The following is a 26,713-nucleotide window of genomic DNA, read 5'->3' on the forward strand; positions in this document are numbered from 1 at the left end:
AGCTGTCATTTCACTATCTTTGATGTATATGTGGCTTGGTCATTTAAACTTGCCAAACTCTTGGAAGTGTATTTTATCTGTGCTTCCTAAAGAATTCCCAAAGATCTTAATTACCATAGATTCTAGAAACTCTAATTAGGCTGGAGCTTTAAGTAAAGATCATATATATTAGAAGGACCTGTAGGGGGTTTAAAGCAAGTCTGTCAGCTCCAGGGTGTAGGTAGTTGAGGGGTATGCTTTCTCTGTCGTTTGCATCTTACCATAGGGAGCAACAAAGGACACCTTCCCCTGAGAAATTACAAGTGCTTGGAGGAAAAGGATAAAAGAAATGGCCACAAATGACCAGAATTACAGTCCATGTGTAATTAGGTTAGAATTACACATGGACTGTCTTTTCAGAGAGTAATGGTGTTTGGAAGCACAGGGAGAGATCATGAAACCTATTGTTGGCAGTTGGTAGTTGTTGGGGTTGTGCCTCATTGACTTCAGTGGGATAGCCACTGGTGATCTGAACCTCCCCCACACGCTTGGGTAAGAAGCTACAGCTAAACTCAGGGGGCTCACACATTGAAAAGAGCCGTGGAAAGAGGAGGAGGTCTTGTTAAGGAAAAGGGTTCCAGAGGGAGAGAGAGGGCAATGAGGGAGGAGAACAGGATGCATGTGAAAATGACTCAAATTTATTATATCGGTGTATAAAACTGTTACATATTATGGATAAAAAGAACGATGGCGTTTCCCAGACTTGCCATTATACTGAAGATGCTGGCTTGCAATAGTCATAGCTGGTTCCAAGTCTGCCCTGGCTTCTAAGGGAAACATGCAAAGCCCTGGTAGAGAAGGTGTGATTTAGGAAAAAAAAGAGAAGTTAGGAGTTGGTACTTGATTCTTACTATGATACTTTATGTGAAGGAAGTAGGGGGTGGGGAAGCTGAGTCAGTCTTCTATATGGGTGTCGCACTCAACCAAAGTGCTACATTTGAATTCTTCTTTTTTCTTCTTCATTTTCCTCCTCCTCTTCCTCCTCCTTCTTCTCCCTCTCCCGCTCCCTCTCCTTCTCCTCCTCTTTTGTTTTCTTCTTCGTCTTCTTTGTCTTCTTCCTTCTCCTCCTCTCCTCTCTCTCCCTCTCCCTCTCCTCCTCCCCCACCCCCTGTATGTATGTATTACAAGGCCAGAGGCTCATGTCAATGTCTTCTTCCCCCATTTTCATCTATTTTTGAGAGAATCTCCCCTTGAACCATCTAGCTTGGCTAATGAACATTAGAAATCTATCTTCATCTCCCTTGAACCATGGTTATAGATAACTGCTGTACCCAGCTTTGACCTGAGTGCTGGGGATGGAACTCATGTCCCCAGGCTTGCCTGGCAAGTGCTTTACTCACTGTTCCTCTCCCACAACCAACCAACCAACCAACCAATCAACCAACCAACTCTTCATGATCTCAGTTAGGGTTTTCTCAACCTCCCCTGATTTACCTCTGAATGTTCAAATGAATTCCTGGGCATTCTGTTTGGGGACACTGACCTGGAAAGACACTGGGCTCTCCATTGGCTTTTTTTTTCTTGTTGCAAGTTCCCAGAATTTTTATCCAAGAGGAAGTTATGCCTTCACTTTGTGAACTACACAGAGAGGATGGTGGGAGACAGATGTGAGCACACGGGGCTTCCCAATTAAATCTCTACTCAACATCCTAATCAGTTCTTGGGAACACTCTCATTGCCAGCACATCTGTGTGGGTTTGTGCTGTAAGCACATGCTGTCATGGATACCCAGAAGGCTCCAGAGACACCATTTAATGTCTCATTTGATGTTCATTAGACCACGGGAGACAGCATGTCTTCAATTTTGTGTGATTTTTACCTGTGTGAAAACCAGAAAACAGATTCTGTTAAGAATCAGGAAACCACTCAGTAAATTTTTTTTCTCTCTTTCCTTGGATTTTTTTTTTCCTCCTTATTACTATTAGCTTTGCTGGAACAGTGCAATCTAATCATACAAATTACAGCCACTAAATCTTTTCTGCAGCTGAATTACGCAGAGACAAGACTTGGTCAACTGGAAAATTGCCACTGTGAGAAGACCTGCCAAGTGAGTGGGCTGCTCTACAGGGACCAAGACTCCTGGGTGGATGGTGACAACTGCAGGAACTGCACATGCAAAGTAAGCCTAAGACCCAGGTCGGCTGATCCGTGTGTGGCTATGCCACTTAGCACATAGTGCTTCTTCCATTATACCCATTCACCTTTAATAGCGCTAGCGATTTTCAAATACTTGGAAAGTAAAGTCTTCTTTTTTTTTTATACTCTTTGATCTATCTTTGTTTAAGTAACTTGCTATCTTGAGTCTGAAAGTCAGGTGTGGAAGGAGGCAGAGACTCCTTTGGTTTCCTGCCCTAAAGTTAGGAGGTTTATTTTCTTTGTTCTTTCTCCTAGACTACACACTTTAAGATTTAACTCTATTACTTGTTGAGTGTTCCCGCCCGTGGAAACACTCCGGTCTAGGGTCTGTCCTGAAGGGCGGGAATATCCTAAAAGGGAATAGGCTGCGAAAGGAAATTGAGCCTAGACAAGACTCTGATCAAGGCTCAAAGTTTAATAACCGGATTCTGTTTAAGTAACATGGAAAAATCCCAGCCCCCTCTTTTAGTCTTTTGAAGTTGCCTGCGGGCGGTCCGATCATAGGCGGGTCCAAGGGATCGTAGGCGGGTCCGAGGATCGAGGTGGGGATGAGTGTCTGTTGACGTAGGCGGTCCAAGGGTGTTGCATTCTGGGAGATCTGAGGTGGTCCTCTCGGTAGGTGGTGGGGTGGAGACACTGCAACTCTCTGGTATGCCTATGCGCCTGTAGGGGGCTGGTGTTTTGAGGGAGAGTGATTAGTGGAGGTGGGAGACCCCAACAACTTGTAATTATGTGTACTTACGTGCGTCTCCATGTGAGTATGTGGGTGCGAATGTAGGTTCCCACAGGAGCCATAGTGTTAGGATCCCCCCAGGGCTGGAGTTATAGGTGGTCTTAAGCTGAACAACATGGATGCTGGGAACTGAACTCAGATCCTAAGAAAGGGTGATACACACTCTTAAAGGCTGAGCCACCGCTCCAGCTCCCACCATAAACTTTTAACAGTTTAATTAGTCTCTCGATATTTGTATTATATTTTTGCAAGGTGTTTGTTCCTGAGAACTTCAGATATCCACTTCTTCCTACTTTATAGAATAGCCATCGTCTGTAGACTCCTTTAGTTTCAGAAAAATCGTAACAGCTTCACCTCGGATTAGTATGTAAGCCCTGTCCAGTTGAAATTACTTGATAAATATCTGAAGAATGCTATTGTTTGTCCAGGAAAACACAAAATGGATTGTTAGAACCTTAAAAATGATTGACAGGGTCTACTAAAGGTGTTATTTATGCTTTTATAGAAATAGGTTTTTTGTTTCCTGCCTAATCTACTTAGTCCACATGGGCAGGTGGATGAAGCCAGTGATGTTTATCAGAAAAGTAATTGAGGTGACATAGGTTCATTCTGACTGGAGAGAATACTTTATTTGTGGTTGTGGACAGGCCTGGGAATTCCCCACAGTGCCTTGTCTCCCTGAGGTCCTGGAGAAGAGAGGCAAACTTCCTCAGAAATAGATGTGTTCATTGAGCACCTCAGAGACCCTTTTCTCTGTCTTCCCTTTCTCAGAGTGGTGCCGTGGAGTGCCGAAGGATGTCCTGTCCCCCACTCAACTGTTCCCCAGACTCGCTTCCTGTGCACATTTCCGGCCAGTGTTGTAAAGTTTGCAGACGTAAGTATTCACCAAGGGTCACAGTCATCCTCTGTGCTTTTTGAGTTATTTCCCTCTGTTTCGGGACGTTTGTGAATGAAAGCAGTGGCATTTGATCTGGTGCTGGATAAGAAGGGCTGAATGGTTCAATCCCTGTCACTGCAGCAGACACTGTACGCAGGCTCCTCCTCCTCCGAAACATTGTCCCACCCACCCTAATCACTGTCCCCCATTCTTTACATCTGATGTGACCAAGGCGCTTCTCCAGGCTCTAACACCAGGCTGGACTTGTAGGGTGAATGTACAACCCCTCCCCCCCCCAAGTTTATGTGGTTTGGTCTTCTTATTTTAAATGGTCAAGTTAAGGGTCAAATTCTGTATTTTAGTTTCTCTAAGTATTTGGATAGATCTCTTGTTATTAAGGTGCCCTTTTTAGAATTTTCAGTATGAAATTAGTTTAAAATACTGAAACATTTATTTTCAGGGTTGGCCAACCCAAGTAATAATGATAAAAAAAAAAATACCCTTTTAGGCAAGAGGAATAGCTTGGCAGTTAAGAGCACTTGCCGCTCTTGCAGAGGACCCAGATTCAATTTCCAGCACCCACATGGCATCTCACAACCATCTGTAACTCCCTTTCTAAGGGACCTGACACCTTCCTTTACAAGTGCTGGTACCAAACATGATACACATTCATATATACAGGCACTCACATGTATACATAAAAAAGAGAACTTAGAATTTTGCTCTTCACCACCATTGCAGAGAACACAAAGTAAGTTAAGAGAGAGAGAGACCTGCATGTGCCTGCTGTGTGCTGTACTGTGCTGGACACTTTTGGTCAACGTATTGGCTTCTCATGGTAAAGTAACATACATTGTTAGAAACCCATTTTACCAGACACTCAATTGAGCCTGGGGGAATCAGTTTCCCAAGGCCACAAGGCTAGAGAGATCCCAAACTAGTTTTGCTAACTACAAAGCCTGCAGATTTTTCATAAAATCACCTGATCTAGAGAGAAAACTTTCAGATAGAAATTTGGCAACCTAGCTGGGTGGTGATTACCTGCATTCCTACATTGGCAACACAGAGGCTGAGGGGTTAGGAGTTCAAGGTCACCTTCAGCCATACAGTGAGTTTGAGGCTGGCTTGGATTATATGAGACTCTGTATCAAAGATGCCAGCAACAAAACATCCACCAACCAGAAAGCAGGCAAGCAAACAGACAGATGAAATTTGTATATTCTGCTTTGCTGACTTAGCCGTTACCGCTTAAATGTGTCTGCATAGTTTTAAAGACAATGAATCTTATTTTACTGAATTTTGGATTCCCACTGTTTCACTGTTGCATAAACATTTCCCAGTTATCCAAAGTCCAGGTTGTTTCCCACTTTTCACTATTATAAGGACTCTATGATAATGTGCTTCATACAGAAACACATTTTTTTTGATTATTTTGAATTGCCTTAATCTAAGATTGTCCAATGTAGAATGATTGGGCCTCAAGCTGACACCCTCGAGACCCATTTACATTTATGTACATAGCGTGTGTGTGTGTGTGTGTGTGTGTGTGTGTGTGTGTGTGTGTAGGTACATGTAGGAGTCAGAGGACAACTCTGGCTGTCAGTTCTCTCCTTCTGCCATGTATGTCGAAGGAATGAGCTCATGCATCAGCCTTTGCAGGAGGTGCCTTTACCTGCTGAGCCATCTTGCTGGCCCTCAAAGCCTTGGTTACATATAATTAATTCTCTTTATCATATATCAGTGAGATGGACATTTATCTGTATTCCAGTTCATTTGAGAATTGCCGAGTTATAAGATGATCCTAGAAATTTGCCCAGTTTTTCCAAGATGCTGAAGCACAACCTAAAGATAATGTTAGACTTTTATATTTATGTAGAGTCCACATCAAGTTGGTTATATAGAACTCAACTTCTCAGTAACTCTGATTATACTTCGATGCTCAGACATTCACTGGGAATATGAACACAATAGATTAATACTTAATATACCTCTAAAGTTAAAGAAGAGGTTGAGACCTTTTGGGCTGAAAGACTTTCTATTGCTTATTAGATTTTAAATAGAAATCTCTGTTAGGTAGTTTGGGGTTTGGGTGTCTGGTTTGGGTTGTGAAAGAATCTCCCACTGAGCTAGGCACAAGTCCCAGTGTCCAGAATTGAAATGGGGCAGTTGTAGTGCTGTGTGGACACCGGCCTGTTTAGGGATGTTCACAATAACAGCTTAGCAGTATATTTAGAAATTAGTAGGAACGTTTTAGGTATCCATGTGATTAAGAACATACCTGTCAGAGGGAAACACACAGGTTAAAAAAGGCCAAGAGAATTAAACACAGAATTGGTGTTTTTAACTTAAAAATTAAGCATCCAGGGGCTGGACCTAGGCCCCCTACACATTTGTAGCAGATACGCAGCTTGGTCTTCATGTGGGTCCCCTAACAACTGGAGCAGGGGCTGTCTCTGACTCAGTTGTCTGCCATTGGATTCTCTTCCCCTTAGCTGGACTGCCTGGTCAGGCCTCAGTGGGAGAGGATGTGCTTAATCCTGCAGTGACTTGATGTCCTGGGGTGGGGAGGCACCCAAGGTTGAGGCTGGGGTGTTCCTCTTCTCTGAAAAGAAGATGAGGGGCTAATGGGGGAGGGATTTGTGAGGGTGGGACTGGAAGGAGAGGAGGGAGGGGGCTGTGACTGGGATGCAAAGTGAATAAATAAATAAATGAAAAAAGAAAGAAATTAAATATAATGTTATTTTAAAAACTCAAGTGTTTTTGGGTAGTGGGTGGTGGGTGGCACTGTGTGGATGGATGGCTCAGTGGATAAGAGCCCTGGCTGCTCTGCAGAGAACTTGGGTCCGATTTCCAGCATCCACAGCTCACAACTGCCTATAACTTCAGTTCCAGGGGATCTGATACCCTGTTGCCTTCTTGGACACCTACATGCATGTGGTATACATAAACTTACACAGGTGCACACATACAGGCGTATATATTTTTAAATGAAGTTTTCAAGCAGGGCTATGGAACACTCAGAAAAATGATTTAAGAAAGGGCACTGTGTTAACCGAGCTGAGGCCAATCCTGGGACTTAGACATATTCCATATGAAGGTGATGGGCAAGCAGGTAGAGACTGCCTGGGGAGAGGAAGAGAAGGGATGGCTGTGAGTGACAGCTAACGGACTTTGGCATATAAGCATTGATTTGTAAGAGTGTTTGTGTGAGAGAGCAGGTGCAACATTTTGAAGGAGAGCCCACGGGAGACAAGCAACGTGAAGCACAGAGACAGGGCAGAGGGAGGAAACAGTTTGGTGTGTGCTTGTGTGCATTGTGCCTTCTGTTTGGCATCTGTGGGTTGGAGGTACCCAGTTTGCCGTGGGTATCTTACTCAGAGAGGGGGAGTTTTTAAGCTCACCAAAGTGATTTATTGAAGATGGGAGGACCCTTGGTGTTTAGTACTTCTGATCTGTCAGGTCCTTTTAGTGTGAAGCAGAGTGCTATGTCAAAGTCGCCAAGTGCCCAGGGATGGCTGACATGTGTAAGGGAATGGAGATCTGAATGTGGACAGAGGGACCTCTTGTGCCTGTCTGACAGGGTCAACAGAATCAGCACCTGTCAATTGTTCATTCAGTGTGCACCCAAGTGGCCAGAGTGGCCAGCCCCTGAACTCAAGAAATCAAGGTCAAATCCAAAGGCCCAGATGTCGGTGCGTGCAAAAGGAACAATAAACTGTCTCTAAATGCCCACCATGCTTGTTTCTGACATCACGAGGAAGTGTGTGCTGGGGCTGGGTTTCAATTTCATGGTTGGACACTGTGAAATCCTCTACTTTGCACGTCCCTGGTGTGACATGAAGGGCACCAGGTATCCATTTACATTTCTGCCCACACTGAGAGCTGTAGGAATGAATTCTCCAGTGCCCAGCCAAAGTCAGTAGGGCCTGACTCACCTTGCGCTTGAATTTCCTCAGACATCAAAAATAAGTCTTTTGGCTGCAGATCAAAAGGTTTGATAATGAGGATTGGTGTTATCCATAAAGAAGGGGATGACAGCGAAGGAAGGGATGCTATCAGAGGGAGAATATGAATGCAGGGGAAGTTTCCAATCCCAAAAGTTGTCGGAGGTTATTTTGTGGACACCTGGCATCCATGTCGTATGCCCTTTCTGTACCTTGACACAGCTGCAACTGGTGGAGACATACAGACACAGGCTGGTGTCATTCCCCAGGCCCCAAAGCTCCCTATGATGTGATGGCATAAAATTCAGCAGACATTTATTTTTTATAGCAGCCTGGTGGATGCAGGATGTGTCTCTGAGTGTGGCATAAACAGTAGGGCATTTTTATCTCTATATAGGAGTTCTGGATGAGCCTGCCAGAAAAGAAAGGAGCCAGCTGAATGTTTCAAGACAGGGTAGCAAGCGTGTTAATACCATTGTGGAGTGGCAAGGGGCCAAAGGGAAAGAAAAGGAGAATTTCTGCATTACCCAGTCCATGCCAAGAAACAGATGGCAGTGTTGACGGGAGTGTGTTTAGCAGAACTGTCACTCTGGAGCAAGCCACCTCACCAAGTTGGCAGCTGCTGTCTTTTAGAAGTATGGGAATTTATCACACAGGAATCCCAGGATCTTGGAGATGGGTTCTTCCTGTGTAAGCCAATGGGATGTGGGGACCCAGAGTGTCATTAGGAGCAATGAGTCACAGTCACTGATTTATCTAGAGCACTGTGGCATAAAAGAGATTTTTTTTTTAATTAAAAAAAGGGAAAGAATCAGGGAACTGTATCATTCCACTATTTAGGTATTGTTATTGTTGCTGCATTTGCTTTGAAGCTGTCCGATGTTTAAAGCTATATGAGTAGCAGAAATAACTCCTAGCAGGCCAGGAGACTTTGTTGTTGTTGTTTTTTACTACTCACTAGAGCTCATTAGGTTGAAGTTGAAGTGGTGTTTATCATTTTTAGTCAACAGTAAGCCCAGAGAGGCACTGAGCTTGAAGTGGGATTCACAATTATGCCTACACAGTTCTGATTCTCATGAAGGTGACAGTGGCAAAGATGTAAAATTAAGTGTGTTGTTAAGATACAATGTGACATGCTCTGTGTGTAGTTAGGATACAATGTGATATATGCTCTGTAGGGTGTGGTCCAAAGAGCAATAGAAACAGCAAGTAGGAGAGTTAATTAGGGTTCAGGCTCAAGAACGACTTCCTGGGGTTGGAGAGATGGCTTAGTCTGTGCACTGCTTGCTTTGCAAGCATGGGGACAAAAGCTAGGATCCCCAGAGCCCACGGAAATGTTGGACATAGTGGCATGAACCTGTGAGGTTCATCCATGTGTATATACAGAGACAAGTAGATTCCTGAAACTCATTGGCTCCCCAGCCTAGCTAAATTGATGATTTTCATATTTAATGAAAGAATTTCGAAAAAATAAAGGTGAGAGCAAACAGAGGAAAGAGATCTGATATTGACCTTGGGCCTTCCTGTGCACAGATCTGAGCACCCTCCCACCCTGTACCTATCCACCTAATTATAAATTTACATCACAAATACAATACAGACAGACAGACAGCAGGCAGACAGACAGAGACACACGCACATACACACACACACACACTTCTTAAGAGAAGATAGGATATCATTAAAATAGATCTATGTCTATCTGTCTATGTGTCTGTCTATCTGTCTATCATCTATCATCTATCTATCTATTGAGAGAGTGAATATGGATGGCTATATATGGGTGTGGTGGAGACAGATTGGGGCATATATGTTTGAGAGTGTTGAAATGGGTAATTATATAGGCTGGGAGGAAGGAAATGGATGAGTTTATATGTTGAAAGATGCAGATGGATGGATAAATACCTTGGAAGGCTGAAAACTGATATATAAGTTGGGAGGGTAGAAATGTATGGCTATATATGTTATAAGGGTGGAAACAGATGGGTATATGTTAGAACTATGAAAAAGGATGGATGTATGTTAAAAAATAGAAGTGGATGGGTATAGTGTTGGGATGGTATGCTGGTTGGTTTATGTCAGCTTGACACAATCGAGAAAAGAGAACCTAGATTGAGAAAATGTCTCCATGAGATTGGGGTGTACACAGTGGAGGGAGCTTGGGGACTCTTGTGGAAGAATAGGAGGAAGGATTGCAGGCCTGGGAGGGGATAGGAACTCCATAGGAGGCAACTAACCTGGATCCTTGAGGTTCTCAGAGACTGAACAACCAATCAAAGAACATACACAGGCTGAACCTAGACTTTTCTGCACATATGTAGCAGATGTGCAGCTTGGTCTTCGTGGGGGTTTGAAACAACTGGAACAGGGGCGATCCCAAAAGCTGTTGCCTGTACATGGGATATGTCCTACTAGTGGGGCTGCCTTGTTTGGCCGCAGTGGGAGAGGCTGCGCCTCGCTTCACAGAATCTTGAAATGTCAGGGTGGAGGGATACCCAGGGGACCCCACCCTCTCAGAGGAGAAGGGGAAGGGGGATGGGGACAGATCATGGGAGGGAGTGACTGGGGGTAAGGCAGTGATTGGGACATAAGGTGAATAAGTAAAAAAAAAAATTAAAAAATGATTTTAAAAATTGGGGTGTAGATAATGCTGTGGGGCATTTTCTGGATTATTAACTGATCTTGGAGAGCTCAGCCTATTGTGAGTGGTGCCATTCCTGACTGGTGGTCTTGATTGCTATAAAAGAGCTGGCTGAGCAAGCTCTTCTGAGTTGAGAATCTGTGTTTCTGGTTAGCTGGGATGGAAGAATTAGCTGTGGTTAAGATGATAGCAGAAGTACTAAAGTGAATCCTTTGCTTTGCGTGGATACTTGATGCTGGTCAGCTGGGGCTGAGAATTTAGCAGTGATTAAGAAGTGACCAGCATCATTGATGTGAATTCTTCTGGGAAATAGTTCCCGAGAGTCAGCACACAGAAGCTGTGTTCCAGAGCTTAACCAAGGTTGTAGGTTTCACTGACAGCCAAAACTTGGTAGCAGTTACCCAGGTGGTAATGGTTTTGGAGGCATGGAGGGTTCATGGAAAGCAGCTAAAGTTTGGCACTGTGAGAAGCCAGGATAGGCCATTGCAGAAGGAGTACAGCCTCAGTAGTAAGCTTTGTAAGTAAGTAGTAAGATGCCAGAATTCAAGGCATCATAGAGAGAAATTGAGGCTTGGAACTGTGAAGAGAGCTCAGGAGAGGTGATTAATCAAAGTGCATCCAAGTTGAAGCAGAAGTACCAAGCATTTTTGCGATACCAATACCATAGGATAAACATCAAGAATAGCAACAGAGCTGGAGTGGAGCTAGCCAAAGTTTACATAGGAAGACAAGCTAAGCTAAGCGGCAGAAGGGGGGCCAGAGAGGTGACCAAGGCCTTTCAGAAGCCCAGAAGATCATGAGTGAAGCCCAGATAGTAAACATTGAGTTACTTATATTTTTAAAATTTGGTTTTACTTTGTTCAGATGGTGAATGTGTCCTGATTCTTCCCTCTTGAAGTAAGACAACATTTCAGTCAGCTTTCCACAAGCTATAATCACTTGAGAGGAGGGAGCCTTGATTAAAAAATAAAAAATGCCTGCATAAGATCTGATTGTAGGCAAACCTGTAGAGTATTTTCTTAATTAGTGATTGATGGGGGAGTGCTTAACCCATGGTGGGTAGTGACACCCCCAAGCTGGTGGTCCTGGATTCTATAAGAAAGCAGGTTGAGAAGCTATGAGCCGCAAACCAGTAACAGAGCCCATCCATGGGCTCTGGTTTCCAGGTTCCTGCCCTGTTTGAGTTTCTGTCCTGACTTCTTCTAATGATGAGCAATGATGTAGAAGAGTAACACAAATAAACCCTTTCCTCCCCTCATTGTGTTTAGGCATGGTGTTTCTTCACAGCTAATAGTAACCTCAACTAAGACAGAGGGTGTCAGTGAATAATGGAGATCTGAGTATTCCTGTAGAAGACAAGAATATGTGCAATGCTTGGGGGAGAGAGAGAGAGAGAAAGAGAGCATAGCTGTGACATAGGTGGGGTATGAGTATTTATGGTTGCACAGGGATTGGTAAGTTTTTGATGTTTTGAGAGATCAGGAAAAGCTGACAGACCGCCGTGCCTTTTCAGTTGTCTGTGGAAGGACTGGGGAAGGCTGAGGTTATAACAGGGAGGTCTGGTAGCAGCGGAGAAGAGGGACACTGGTGGTCTGAATGAAGGTGAGAGTGCAGAATGCAGAAGCATTGCTCTGACTTGGTTCCCCACCGGACACAAGATTGAGTAAGAAGCATATGTAGAAGGAGCTGGGGTACACAGTGGTGCCATCCACTGAGAAGAGAGCACTAAGGTGAAGCTGGGTGGTGTGGGTTGCTGCCGGCCAGGTGTGGACCAGGACCAGTCTGTCATGGAGATTTCCACATGCTTTATTAGGAAAGGCACACAAGATCCGTTCTGCATCAGCATGGGTGCTGAAGGAGCAGAAGCAGCTGGTTGACCAGATACTCGTAGCAAATGCCTCAGTTCTTCCCACTGGGATCCTCAGTCAGAATGGCCCTTTGGAGTTGTCCCGAGTCAGCCCAAGAAGGCAGGACTTTGTGTCATTTTATCAACACTTTTATCAGATTTGGGCTGGTTTAGTAAGGAGTCTTGACTTTGGGCAAAGCCCAGCATAGATCAACAGTTGGCTGAGGCCTGTTGGGTAACACTGTTCCAACAGCTGTATAAATATGTCAGTTGTCACAGAGGGCTCTGGGCATCTTGTCAGGGTATCTACCTTATAGAAGGGACATGTTCAGTAAAGCAGCACTGGTTTCTGGGCTCTTCACTTTCTGTGATGATGAGCGCTGGGCAGATGCTTACAAGGCTCTATGAATATGAGCATTGGATGAGGATGAGAAGACTATAGAGCCAGGGAACTACCAAAGTTAACCAACGCAACTTTAATAAATACAGACAAGGCCTGAAAGGTGAAGCTGTTTTATGAACTAAAGGCAAGTGTGTATTTATTTCTATTTCTCCAGAGAGCTGGGGCTAGAGGGCCCTTATCAGGCCAGGAAATAGTTCAATCAGACCTTTGCTTTCTGTTTCCTCTTGAAGGGGCTGGAAAAATCTAGTAGACTCAGAGAGAGGTCATTGCAAATTGACATATTCTGCAAATGCTTAAAATGAGTCAGAAAGTGAAGCCAAGGCCTGAGCCCTGGCAGAATCTCAATTGAGCTGTTTCTCTTTGAAATGCTCTACAAACCTGACTTCCACTTTCTGCCCTCTGTGTTAACCCACACAGGTCACCTTTCTCAAGGCCTCTTCTCCTGTGTGCTGATATCACAATTGGCCAGGTTGGCTTGATCGGCTTAGTTGTCTGAATATGAATAAGTGCATCTGGGCTCAGGGCTCTCTCCTCTCAGGATTGTAAAGAAGCACATAGGGGATCTTCAGTGTTGTGTAAAGTTTTGATGATTTTGATGAACAGAACATATGCCTTCTAACCAGAGGCACCCCTGGTAGCAGGACTGTCAGCATCAAAGCCACTGCTGATGGGGCTGGGGGTGGGGGTGAGGGGTGGGGGTGGGGGGTGGCTCAGGACAAACACTAACAATTATGAGGACATGAGTTCAGATTCCCAGTACTCAAATAAATAGCTGGGCGTGGCCATGTCATGGCAGCTCTGGAAAGGCAGAGTCAGGCTGATCCTGGAGTTCACTGGCTGGTCAGTCTACCCGAATAAGGGAGTGCCAGGTCCAGTACAAGACCCTGTCTCAACAAATAAGATGGAGAGGGGCAGAGAAAGATACCTGATGTTGACATAAAGATACCACATACACATCTGTACTTATGAGCACACACACACACACACACACACACACACACACACACACACTTTTTGCCTGTCTGTCTGTCTGTCTGTCTGTCTTACTAATTCACTTTATATCCTCATCACTGCCCCCTCCTGGTCACACTCTTCCCAAATCCTTCCCCATTGTCCCTCCCCTTCTCCTCTGAGGGGATAGGGGCCTACTACCCTGGCACATCAACTCTCTGTGATGCTAAGCAGATCATCTCCCACTGAGGCCAGAGAAGGCAGCCCAGCTAGAACATGTCCCATATACAGGCAACAACATTTTGGATGGCACCTCCCCTCCAGTTGTTTGGGACCCTCATGAAGACCAAGCTGAACTTCTGCTACATGTGTGCAGGTTGTTCGTTTTTTTTCACTTGTATTTTTTTTTTTTTTTTTTTTTGGTTCATTGTTCAGTCTTTGAGAGCCCCCAGGGTCCACCAGGAGAGTTGCCGTTGTTATTCTTCCCATGGAGTTCCTATCCCCTTCTTGGCCCACCATCCTTCCTCCTATTCTTCTATAAGAGTTCCAGTCCCAAAGCTCCATCCACTGTTTGGCTGTGGGTGTCTGCATCTGTCTGAGTCAGTTTCTGGGTGGAGTATCTCAGAGCACAGCCATGTTAGACTCCTGTCTGCAAATATAATAAGAGTGTTATTGACAGTGTTGGTGATTGGTGCTTATCCATAGGATGGGTCTCAAGTTGGACCAGTTATTGGTTGGCCATTTCCTCAGTCTCTGTTCCATTGCCTGTCCCTACATTTCTAGAGAGTGAGGTAACCCAGTAACCAAAGGACATGTACACTATGTGTTCACTTATAAGTGGATATTAGTCCTAAAATACAGGATGCCCATGCTACACTCCACAGACTCAAAAAAGTTAAACAAGAAGGAAGGCACAAATGAAGATGCTTGAATCTCAATTAGAAGGGGGAATAAAATATTCATGAGTGTCAGATGGAGGGAGGGAATTGGGTAGGAGAGGAGCTGGGGAGGGGAATGGGAGGGTGTTCATGATCAGGTGTGGGGAGGAACAGGAGGGATGGTCAGATGTCCATGAGAATGAATAGAAATCTGCAACTGATGGGGAGGGGAGGTAGGAGGCATCTTCAGGATGAGACAGAGACCTGGGAGGTAGGCACCCAAGAATCAATGGGGGTGACCTTAGCTTTGACTCACAGCATTGGGGATATGGAACCTGAAGAGGCTACCTCCTGAAGCCAGGCCGGAACTCCAATGGAGTGATATGGACACCAACCCACCTACAAAAACGTTCAACCCAAAATTTACCCTTTGACTTTTTTCCCCCACAATTTTGCTTTGCTATGAAGGTAAGGTAAACTCAAAAATCTGAGGTCAGGCTGAGGGCTGCAGGGGCCTTGCATGCTCCTCTTGCCACGCCTTCCATTAGATGAAGAAGTTTATATCACTTAGACTCAAGGAATCTGTGGGAGCTGTTAGTTTCCGACGGAGACTCTGAGGGCATTTTGTAGCATAGCATGACCAGGCATGAACTGTATTTTTGTTTTCTTGCAGCAAAATGTATCTATGGAGGAAAAGTTCTTGCTGAGGGCCAGCGGATTTTAACCAAGACCTGCCGGGAATGTCGAGTAAGTTTATCCATGGTCCCTGTCATTTCCACAGAACAGAGAAGACAGACTTGTGGTGTTCCTCTGTGGGGCATGTTGGCCTAAGTGGGTCCCTGAGGTGCAGAGTTAATGGGCTGGAGTCAAGGTGGATCTAGACAGTGTAGTCAAGTATGTAACATGCTTTGAAGCAGTCAGTATGGGAAGGATGTGGAAAGGAAAATGAGACAGGAGTTGCTGTGAATGGGGATGTTGACAGGTGGTCCCAAGGAAAGGTGATGTGTTGGTGGTAGGCAAGAGAGTAGGTGATACCGTCCCTGTCTGGGCCAAGCTCCACAAGTGGTCAAAGAATGATCTCTTGTAGTTGTATATGTTGCATGCTGTCAGATGTACAATTCTTTCTTGGAATCTCAATGTGGTCACAATGTTTTGACTGTTGGAGGTAGAATCCTATGTTGACTACACAAGTCAGGATGTTGGATGCCCAAGATGACTTCTTTATGCATCTCTAAGAGAATTGAAACAGACTCTCCCCTTCCTCATGCATGGCTATGTACAAACTTTCTTATGGAATAATGGTCTGAGGCATTTCTTATGTTGAGAGTACTTTTCCTCAGAACAAACCTTCCCAAAAGACCAAGGTGAAAGCTCTAATGTTTCCTATGACCTAGTCTCCAAAGCTGTGTGGCATCATTCTCTCTCAACTCTATTATTTGTATTTGACTGCTTGAGATTTATTATTAAGGAGGATGGTGAGAAGGCATGGATACCAGGAGCACGTGTCCTTAGAGATCAACTATCACAGTAGAGAATCTGATACAGTTTTCTGTGAAAATACCCATGTGCACTTGCCTATACCTTGACTGGCATTTATTAACACAAGTAGTTCATTCCCTGACTAGAAACCATTAGTAACCAGAAAATTCCTTTGATTTGGTGAAAATCCACCTTTTTATAACCTCTACCCAGTGACCTTACTTTTGATCTCTGGAAGGCATGAGAGTAAGTTTGTATCCTCTGACAGAGTGGCATCGTGTCAACAGATCAAAAGTCTGTAGTAACATGGACTTCGGTGAAGTTCTGATTCCCTTTGTTGGTTCCTAGTAAGAGACAGTTGGGAAACAGTGGAAGCAAAAGATTAAGTTAAAGTACTGTCTTTCCATCTTTCCTCTTCCTACCTTGCTCACTGCATCCTAGGGGAATGCAGACGAATGTCAGTACAAAAGTTGTTCCAGCCTTCAGCTGGACTGCCTGGCCAGACATCCTTCTCGTAGCCAGCATTAGCAGAGAAGACAGCAAAGGAAAAGTACTACTTACCCATTTGATTTAGGGTCCTGGAGAACAAAACTTGAGGCACGGGACTTTTGAGTTAATACTTTCCTTATATATTTTTTGTTAGTGATGAGGAGCTGGAGCTGGGACATCAGGAGGAAGGGACAGACAGGAAGGGATGGAGAGGGAAAGGAAGAAGAGAAAAATGTGTTACCATGTGGCCACAGCTGGTTTTGTGAGGCACAGCAAGAGATGCTGCGTGAACTGTCCTGTGGACATCTTTTTAAATGCTTTTTACTTATGTTCTTTTCTTTTCCTCACATCCCAAGAGAAAAGGAAGAATGTATTTTAAACATTGAACAGAACAAAGTGTTTAGAGGCTTACTGGGCATTCAAAGAGACCCCAAAGAAAGAAGAACCCAAATCTCTCCTTTTTTGGGGCTCAGGGAAAAAGGCTTTGTCCTGTATCCTTCTCTTAGTAGAAACATCTTCTAAGGGTTGATCCCCTTGAATTCATATTTGTCTTCCTCATTATCCCTCCCTGTCTGGCATCAGGCCTGGCAGAAATTGTTGGTACAACTAGTTTGTTGATGACACAGGTGGGGTAGTGTGATGGTTAGTTGTAAACATCAATGTATATAACCTAGAATCACTTAGATAAAGTCTTTAGATGAGGTTGACCTATGGGTATGTCTGTGGGAACTGTTTTGTTAACTACCCTAGCCCATTGTGGACAGCACCATTTCATGTGCTAGGCCCTGACCTGTAAGAGCATGTAAGGCTAGCTGAGCACAGAAGCCAGTAGGCAGGTGACATGGGGTACGCTTGTCTCTCCCTCTACCCTTGACAGTGGATGTGGTATTTTAAGTTCCTGCCTTGACCTTTCTGCAATGATGGGCGATAACCTGGAACTGTGAACCAAATTAACAAAGTCAGCCCTATCCTCCTTCATATTGCTTTTGGCTAGGACTTTAGGCAGCAACTGCATGACACTGGGACTGGTATCTCTGTACCAATCGATGTTGGGCATGGATCTTTTGCCAGGATCAATGGTGGATATGAGATGGCAGTGAGGACTTTTTGTCTCTTGATCAACTAAGAAGATCCCAGGCCTGGAGCTGGCATGGTCTCCAACCTAAGACAGGCACATCACAATAAAGGATGTTGAGTACATGGAGGAGAAAATGTGGTGCTTGGCACTAAATCTGCAGTGAACATGAGTTGTTCTTGCCTCACATGGCCTTGTCTACCTTCCTTGAGTACAATTAAAGATGGCATGGTCTGTGTAAATAGGTTCCCTTCTGGGGAGGACAATGAATTTAGATTCTGCCTTTGGTTTTCTCTCCTACCCCAGGGAAAGGTGGCATGATTAAAAGCAATTCTGCCCACTCTCTGTGATCACAGCATAAGCCACAGGACTGACACTCGTTAATCCTATTCCCTTTTGCATTTTGAGCAGAGGCCTTGGGTGACTCTCTCTAAAGTCTTCTTTGTGACTACATCCTTGTCATCAAAGATGAGCAGAGCATGAAATGGACAGAGCATGAAACAGACACTCTGTAGTCTTTGATTCATTATTCCTATGTCGAGGACTGATGAGTTAGAAGGAAATTGGGCCAGAGAACTCTTTGCATAAACTATATGTGTATGTATGCATGTTTGTATGTGTGTGCATGTATGTGTGTGCATGTGTGTGTGTACTTACTATTTTTTGACTATTATCTAAGATAGTTAAAACATATTATCACATTTAAGTATCATAATAACCCTACAAGGTATGTACTACACAGATGTGGCGGTCAGGATTCAGAAGGGCAAGGAGCTAGCTGGAGTCAGACTCTGTGTATGGCTGTATAATACACAGTCTTAGCTTTTCTGTGCTCATTCCTCCAGCTTTAAATTATTTGTAATGTTCTTGGTTTTGTATTTTAGAGAGGTACTATGTTCATTTCCTTTTTTGTTATGATAAAATATTCTGGTGAAGGAAGTCATCTAAGGGAGAAGGGTTTCCTTTGTTCATAGATTAAAAATATTTTAATTTTTTTATCCTTTAAGTTTCACACATGTATACCATGAGTTCTATCCATTGTCACTCCCTGTTATCCCCACCCTGTCCTATTGATACCATTCCTCTTTTGAAAAAGATTTGCCTCCTAGTTTCATTTCTCAGTGTGTGTCGGAACCACAGAGTTGAATTAGTGTCGCTTGCATGAGTGTGTGTGTGTGGGGGGTTATTTAAGGAATGAAGGCTAACCTGAAGAAAATAACACATGCCTCCTCCCACCCCACCCCAGCAGCAGGACCTCATGGCTCCCTTCCCTGTCCCAGATGAAGTGTTGATGGATCTAGTCTTGTACAGGTCTTCCAGTAGCCACAGCTGCACTGAGTTGATGAGTGCAATGGCCATGTCTCTCTGTGGCCCACCTCTTCCTCCTCATCCTCCAGCTCTATTCTTTCTGCTTGATCTTTAGTATTCCCTCTAGACTTATCATGATGGGAAGTCATGACAGCTAGAACTGGAGGCACATTATACCTATAGTCAGGAGGCATAGAGAGGTGAATGCCGGCCTGGGTCACTTTTCCCTAATTCAATCACTCAGGGAATAGTGCTACCCTAGGTTAGGTTAGGTCTTCACACAATCCGTCTAATCTATATAATCCTAAGCACTACTGGATGTTTTACTCTTAAGTGGCTCTAGATTCACTTGAGAGAAAACAGTCTAGATCTTGTCAAATTGACCATCAACATTGACTAGCACAGATGAATGATTACCTTTCAGTGTAACTGAAGATACAGAGTCAGTTAGGCTAGGAAACACTGCTTAATCAACGAAGGGAAGTTCTATATCAGACCATAGAAGAATGTGGAGGCCCATGTAATGAGTATGTTCAGTAAGAATAGTGGATAGCAGGTGTGGATGGGACTGGTTTGCCCTACCTAGTCTTTCTCAGTGTTTTAATTCCAAAATTGTATGGCTTCTATTGCATGTAATAAATTAATTTCTCCCCAAGTCACCCAAAGTGATACACATACTCTCTTGAGAGAATAAAGTATATCCTTGCTCAAATAATGATTGTGTTCTTTGGTTCAGATGAGGATCCTCAGACAATGAAAGGCAACCTGGATCTCTCCCCATTTCTGTTTTATGGGACTGAATAAGAGACATCTTTCGTCTTAATTTTTTGCTTTGTTTATATGTCTCTGCATATATGTGCCTGTGAGGGACAGGTACACTCACTCAGAGGCTAGAGGTGTATAATCTCCTGGAGCTGGAGCTGAAGTTAGAGGAAGTTGTGAACTATGTGTTGTGGATTCTGGCAACCAAACTCTGGTCCCTGCAAGAACATCATAAGCTTGCAGCCACTCAGCTGCCTCTTCACTCCACTCTATTATTTATTAGGCCATTTCTTTCTTTTCTTTTTCTTTTTTATTTAGTTTTTAAAAAATGAAGACTATAATAGAAAGATATCTTTCTTTTCCACCCTTCAGACTGCCCCATTCTACCCCTCCTTGATCTCTTTCAAATCCACATTCTCAATTTAATCCATTGTTATTGCACGTATATATGAATATACATATACGTTCCTTACTGTAGCCCACTCAGTCCGTATGATGTTACTTGTATATGTTTTCAGGGATGAGCACTTGGCACTGGATAAACATTTCTTCTGCTTTCAGCACCCCTTAGTTGTGTGAGTCTTCATGTAGAATCAAGGCCTTGTGGGATTTTCTCCATCCACTTTAGCATGTTTACTGGTATTGTCCTTATTAAGCTTCTCTTTAGGCAGTCACATGGATGAGAACTTGTGGGTGCAGCTTCTGACATTATTACTAGGAGACATGATCTCACAGCAAGTTTCCAACACATTATTTTTAAACCAAGTTGAGGAACTCTCCTGACAGTCTTGCTTCCATTTGCCCAATTATCAACTTTTCTGGAACATTTCTTCAGCACAGTGGCAGTTTTCAACTTGCAGCTGTTTATGTATTGTTAGAAATTCAAGCCAGTGCCTGGCCAGGTGATTTGTATAGAAGTTGGAATGTTTATGTTTGAGCACTGAGCAGGTTAGTTACTCTAAAATGGGAAAAGTGGAATAATTGTGTTTTTCCACCAACACAAAACTCAGTGCAGAGGTCACAACATATAACAATCAGGAAGATTTTAAAGTAATGACAGATTACGTCTTACTGGCAATAATTTTCAAAATAAAGTTGAAAAACGTTTCTCCCTAGGCTAATGGCTGTAGATGCATTTATCCAACAATAAAGTTCAGGTTATTTTAAAAATATATCAATAGGTTTGTCTCAATTTAAACTTTGGAATTGGGTCTTATTTATTAAATATATTAAGGGTTGATTAGAATTCTCAACTGTGAACCATTGAGATGACTCGGCAGGCAAAAATCCTGCTACCAAGCTTGGCAACATGAGTTCAGTTCCCATCACACACGTGGTGGAAGGAGAGAACTGACTTTGGCACATTATCCTCTGACCTCTACACGGGTGCTGTGTCACATGCATTCTCTCCAAGTGAATTATGTATTCCCAGTAGGACCCATTAGATCATGGATGCATTAGGTGGGGGATGGGAAGAACCTGAGCAAAGAAAGAAGTCAGACAAAAGGTCACATATAGCTGGAACCCACTGGGCATTGTGGAACATAAATCATGCCTCAGAGATGGTCCATTTTGTAGATGTAGGCCTTACATACTGTTCAGCCACAGGCTTTGGGCCATGGAAATGCGGGTGTAGAACTTGAGGGTAGCTTCCAGCTTTCCAAATGGAGGCAACAATCAATGTACCCTCTGTCAGAGGTGAGTCAACATCAGGGTGTTAGAAAAGCATCCAGAACTTGGAGATGGGAGCATAGTTTGGATTAAAAAGTACTCAATAGTGTTTTTGTTTTTGTTTTTTTTAAATCTATGTTGGAGGCAATGCACCTGTATCTTACTATGGAATGATAGGATGGGAGTTGATAATAAGTCATTCATTTCCATTTCTAAAGAGTGCAATTCCGGAGAGCAAGCTGCTTAGCTTCTGTTGCCTTGGAATAATTGGTTTGACGCAGAGGTGGACAGTAATCTTGGTCCTGATGCTTAGACTCTGACCACTGTCAGATACATGAGAAATGAGGATAGACTCTAGCTGAAAAAGAGGACTGAGTGTAACAGGATCAGTTATTGAGTCTTAGGAAAAGTCTCTTATGGAATCCGGGGGTGGGGAGAGTAAGAGTTTAGGAAGATCACCAGAGGTTGTGTGTGTGTGTGTGTGTGGGGGGGTGAGGAGTATGAAAGAGAATGACCAGGCTGGCTGGCTGGGAAACTTCAAGAAAGAAGAGAGAGACATGTTGCAGATAACTTACTGGAAGGCAAGTGGCTGATGTCTGTGGCTCACTTTGTGCAACCAGCATGATCGTTCTCAAGCAAGAGTCTTGTGTTTTGTATTTCTATTTGGCATTTGATGTCCTGACTGTTCTCTTCTCTAGAAATTAGTGTCCCTTCTGCCAAACTAGATAACTGGGAAGGGCATGGGGTGGTCAGAGGACAGTGGGTCTCTCTTGGAAACATAAAACACAGTGCCTGCCTCTCCTATCCTCATGGCTGTGCAGCTCGGTGCTGTCTTCCTTCCCACCTCTGTTTGGGACTGACTTTTGTCCTAAACCGAGGTTCCTCTTCTTGACTGTCTTAACCACCTTGCAAAGGATTGGAGAGAAAAACCTAAATGCATTAGATAAACTGAGAGCCTCTTCAGCCTTTTAAAAGAAAGTAATCAATGGGCTTATTTTAAAAAAATTCAGCATAAAACTAAATGCAGACACCACTCATGTCAATCAGGAGGACCTCAGATCAGTGAGGCCAAGAGTGTACAGTTGAATATTTAACAGCATTGTCATAAGTTATATTATTTACAGCCAGAGGAAATCTATTTCTCATCTGACTGGTGCTCTTTCATGTCCATGTGCCTTGTCTACTGTCTTGACCTGTAAAGTCTCTTTATACAATTAGTCAAGTCCCTTCCAACGTGACCCCTTCATAATCTCTCTCTGCCTGCTCAGAGTTAACTACTCTCTGCAGCACACATTACATTGCCTTTACCAGAGCATATTTTAAAATGAATTTCCACCCTGTATTAGCATTCCTAGTTTAGGAACTATATATCTCATTCCACCTGAATTGTAAGTCTACTGAGAACTAGGAAGCCACCCTGTTGACATCTGGTGACAAGGCTGTGGTCTGTGGAAGCTGGAATTACTTCACAGAAGTCTGTTGTATACAACATGGGTTGCACAACGTGAACGGTTGCATTTTACAGCAGAGAACTCAGTAACTGACACAGGATGCTGCTGCACTCAGCAGTCAGCCATTGGAAATTACCAGTATATCACTGTGGGTGGGTGTCCCTTTGCATTAGAAAAAGAGACAAAAAAAAAAAAAAAAGAAAAAAAGAATGGCACTTGTAGATACCCAGGTTGTTTTGATATAGAAAGGAAGCCTGATTTTTCTCCCTGAACTCATCAATTTGACTTGCAAGATTGTTCTCAGTGGAATTCCCAAGAATGCTCTTAGCATCTGGGTAGTTACGTTAGAAGCACCTACAGTGGGCTCTCCATAGGAACTAACTCTTTCCTGGTATTTGGCTTCTAGGGTGGAGTCTTGGTAAAAATCACAGAAGCTTGCCCTCCTTTGAACTGCTCAGAGAAGGATCATATTCTTCCGGAGAATCAGTGCTGCAGGGTCTGCCGAGGTGAGTGGGTGTGGCAAGTGGGTGTGGCAAGTAAGGGCTTCTGGGTGGGTCTGGTGGTGAGCTTGAGGGGTTGATGAACAGTGAGCTTGTCTGCCTCACTCCATCCTGATTTCAGAGACTTGTAGAGCCCATTTACCTTTCTCTGAGATTGTCTGCTCAATTGTAAACTGAGGATAATAATAGTACCCACCTCATAAGACTGCTGTGAAGATTAAATGGGAAAATGCATAAGCACAGAGCAGAAGGCCCAGCGTGAGACAGACATCCAATAACCAGTAGTTTCTATATTAAAGTAAATGATAGTTCCTGTGATAACAACCATTACCATCACTATTACATTTTCTTACTGAGTGGGGCTGAGCAGTGTCCCTCCCTGCCTCATCCACTGGCCAGAATGACTCAAAACTTCAAATAAGTATGCCTGCTAGTTAATTCTTAGGCAGGAATTGATTTCTCTTTCTGGGTCCTCTTTTCCAAACTTATTCTTATGTCTTCAGTTGTTAGTTCATGAATTGATTCTTTCCTGAAGTTCTCACATAGGGAGAATTAGGTGGGTTAGGAGAACCTAGAATTTATTAAAAACCTTAACCTGTGAATCCAGTTAGAAATCATAGCCACTATTTCATAGCTGTGCCTATTTCAAGCACCTCACATTCTATAATTCACACTAATGTGGAACATCCCTAACCAAATTTTGGAGGTTTCTGAGTTAAGGAAGACCTGGAGTCTAATAGGTTAACTTAGGTTACTTGATGCTTAGTTCTTTAACTCCTCCTCCTCCTCCTCCTCCTCCTCCTCCTCATTTTTTTTTTCATTCTAGGAAAGGTTTGCAACATTTTTCTTACTATAAAGAGCCACAGAGTGAATATTTTAGCTTTAGCAGACTAGTTTTCTATTATATCTCCTTAACTCTGCTCTTGCGAACAGAAGCACACAAGGAGGCTGGGGTGTAGGTATATGAGAGGGCACAGCTGTGTCCAAAACTATTTCTAGGAACTCCTGGGAGCAGGTCCTGATTGACTGACTTCATCCCCAGCACCTTCTGATTTATATGGAAAATGTACATTATTAAGATGTGTTCTCATCTGAAGTTGTGATTACTCTCAGTGGTTGGTCAGGAGAGAGTTCTGCTATATAAAGTCTCATTGCTCTAAAAAAAAAAAATTGGCTATAGAATCAGGGACATGACAACTCTGAATATCAGCCCTGACTCATCTACTTCTGCTCTCCATGATGTTTTTCTGGAGGGTTGAAAACAAATGTCTGCCCAGGCTGGATAGGACATTGAAGAAGACAGCCTAAAGAAATCATTCCACCCAAGTCTATCTCGGTGAACCAATGAGCATATTGGAGTGAGCTACAGAACCATGGCTGATGGGTCACTCACAGGAGCATGGCTAAAGGGATCACCCCTCCTGAACTGTCTAAGCCTGTGAAGTTTCATGAGTTTTTGAGCTTTGTGAATTTAGATAACTTTTAGAATCTTATGAGTCATAACCCCCTGGAAAGTATGTCTCTTTTTAGGGGGAAGAACTGTATGATGAGGAGCTTACTTGCAGCTGGAAGATCTTAGAAATACCTACATATTGAGTTGAATTTTCAGAGAGATGCATTTATTGGGAACCAATAAGGTTGTTAGGTAGGTCTTATAATTTAATGCAAAATCCATCACTAGCTATTTGTTGAGGTGCCAAGTGGGCCTCTGTTTATGCAGATCTTTTCTGATTAATGGCTTCATTAGAGCAGAAACATTGATTAGGGCACAGAAACTCAAGAGGAATTTCATTGTTCTGACCCAGTTTACAATTGGTGTCTCTCCCTCGGCTTGTGCCTACCTAGAGCTTACACGCTTCATCAGCAAGGCTGCTGGGAGCTCCCACAGGCGCACGAGGCTCCCTCCGAAATCACTGTGGGTGGCTTTTGCCAAACCTGGTTCAGGTGTAGAGGAACAAGAGAGGACATGCTGTGGAGCTGAGGGCTTTCCTTCCCTGGATCCTCTCTGCTTAGCTAGGAAATGTCTGGAGGAAGAGGGTGATGGTTACCTCTGGAAATGCTGTGTAGGTGAGAGTTGCTTTTGTGTTCTGAATTCTGCGTCTTCCACAAGAACTGGAGTCACCATTCAGAGAAGACACAGTGGAGGGGGTTTCTTGGGTAGTATGGCAAATTAATCCCTCTGTGCCTTTACTTCTTTTGACTTCAAATTTCTAGTTTTTTTAAAATACGTTTTTTTAGATTTGCTTATTTTATTTGATTTTGTTTCATGTACAAGTATTTGGGTGGCATATAAGCCTGTGAACCCTGAACATGCCTGTTACCTACAGAAGTGGGAAGATGGGTGTCAGGCTCCCTGAAACTATACTTAGAGATGTTTGCAAACTGCTGTGTGGGGGTTAGGAAATGAGCTTGGATCTTTTGCAAGAATACCAGGTCCTCTTAACCATTGAACCATCTCTCCAGCCCCTCTCTTGACATTTATCCTGCATGTGACACTTAATGGCTAATTAATTTATGGGGCAGAACTTGCCTCACTTCCTCTTTCCGTTATCCTCTTCTTTACTAAATTTTGTCTTCTATCTTCAAATGTCAGCTCAAGCATTTCTTCTTCTATGAAGTTTTCACTCAGGGAAAATTAGTTGGATAAGGAGAATCTAGAATTGATTCAAAAATCTTAAAAGCTAATCTAGTTAAAAAAATCATAGTTATTCAGCAGTAAGGGAAATCTGGTCAATGTTTGGCTTGTGTTGAGAGCTAACATTCCAGCTGGGCGGCTTGGTCATCTGGCCCAGGAACCACCCTGAGGAATGTAGCTCACCTTAAGCCATGCTAAAGAGGTAGGTGGACTAACTAAGTCTTTAATGACATACTGTACTTCTCATTCCCAGAATTCCTGCCTCTGTTGCAGTATTTTACAGAACAATGGCCATTGGGCTTTACAAGTCTGCCCACTGTCCTGAGTTACCCTGGAAAGGGTACCATCTTGTTTTGATCCTACTGTCTCTGCTTTAAGCATGCTTTCCTTAACAGTACTTTGCATGTCTTTGCTAAACCACTAAGCGGCTCCTGGCTGCCATGCCACTGACCTTTGTGCAGGCTGCCCTCATGACCTTTCTCTTCTGTCCTCCATCCTTCCCCTCTGGGCAGCTGTGAGGATTAATAGCTTCCCTGTTCTTGAGATTCTTCTTTTAAACTCTAATAAAATTTTCTTCATACTAAAAAATGATAATAGCTACTCTTTGGAATCTGTCCCTATCTCCAACACATTGTCAAATACCCAGTTAGCTAGATCCTTTCTGACTTTTTTTTTTTTTTTTTTTTTAATCCTTTTAGGTTTAGAAAAGCAATCTGGTCGGTGGTCTAATACTTAGCTTGGGTCATCATCTTACATTTAACTTCTTTTTTTGCCTTCTGCCTTATCCCCCTTCCCCCCAGCACAGAGGCTAGCCGTATTCATCAATAATGTTCCAGAAATAAAAGTATGATTTTTGACCAAGGGTCTTTGCAGCACCTCCCGCTGTCATTACTTC

At 43.4% G+C, this 26,713-nt stretch overlaps 1 protein-coding gene across 1 annotated transcript in view; it reads left to right on the forward strand.

The window, feature by feature from the left end:
• The window catches only part of Nell1 (neural EGFL like 1), an 827,697-nt gene that overhangs the window by 224,919 nt on the left and 576,065 nt on the right, over positions 1–26,713 (forward strand). Inside the window, exons 8-11 of the mRNA XM_021189273.2 lie at positions 2,024–2,158; positions 3,680–3,782; positions 15,122–15,195; positions 23,090–23,189. Of these exons, the coding sequence (XP_021044932.1) occupies positions 2,024–2,158; positions 3,680–3,782; positions 15,122–15,195; positions 23,090–23,189 (412 nt within the window). The remainder of the gene's footprint in view (positions 1–2,023; positions 2,159–3,679; positions 3,783–15,121; positions 15,196–23,089; positions 23,190–26,713) is intronic.

The sequence above is a fragment of the Mus pahari genome, chromosome 1 (assembly GCF_900095145.1).
Source record: "Mus pahari chromosome 1, PAHARI_EIJ_v1.1, whole genome shotgun sequence".
Taxonomy (NCBI): Eukaryota; Metazoa; Chordata; class Mammalia; order Rodentia; family Muridae; genus Mus; species Mus pahari.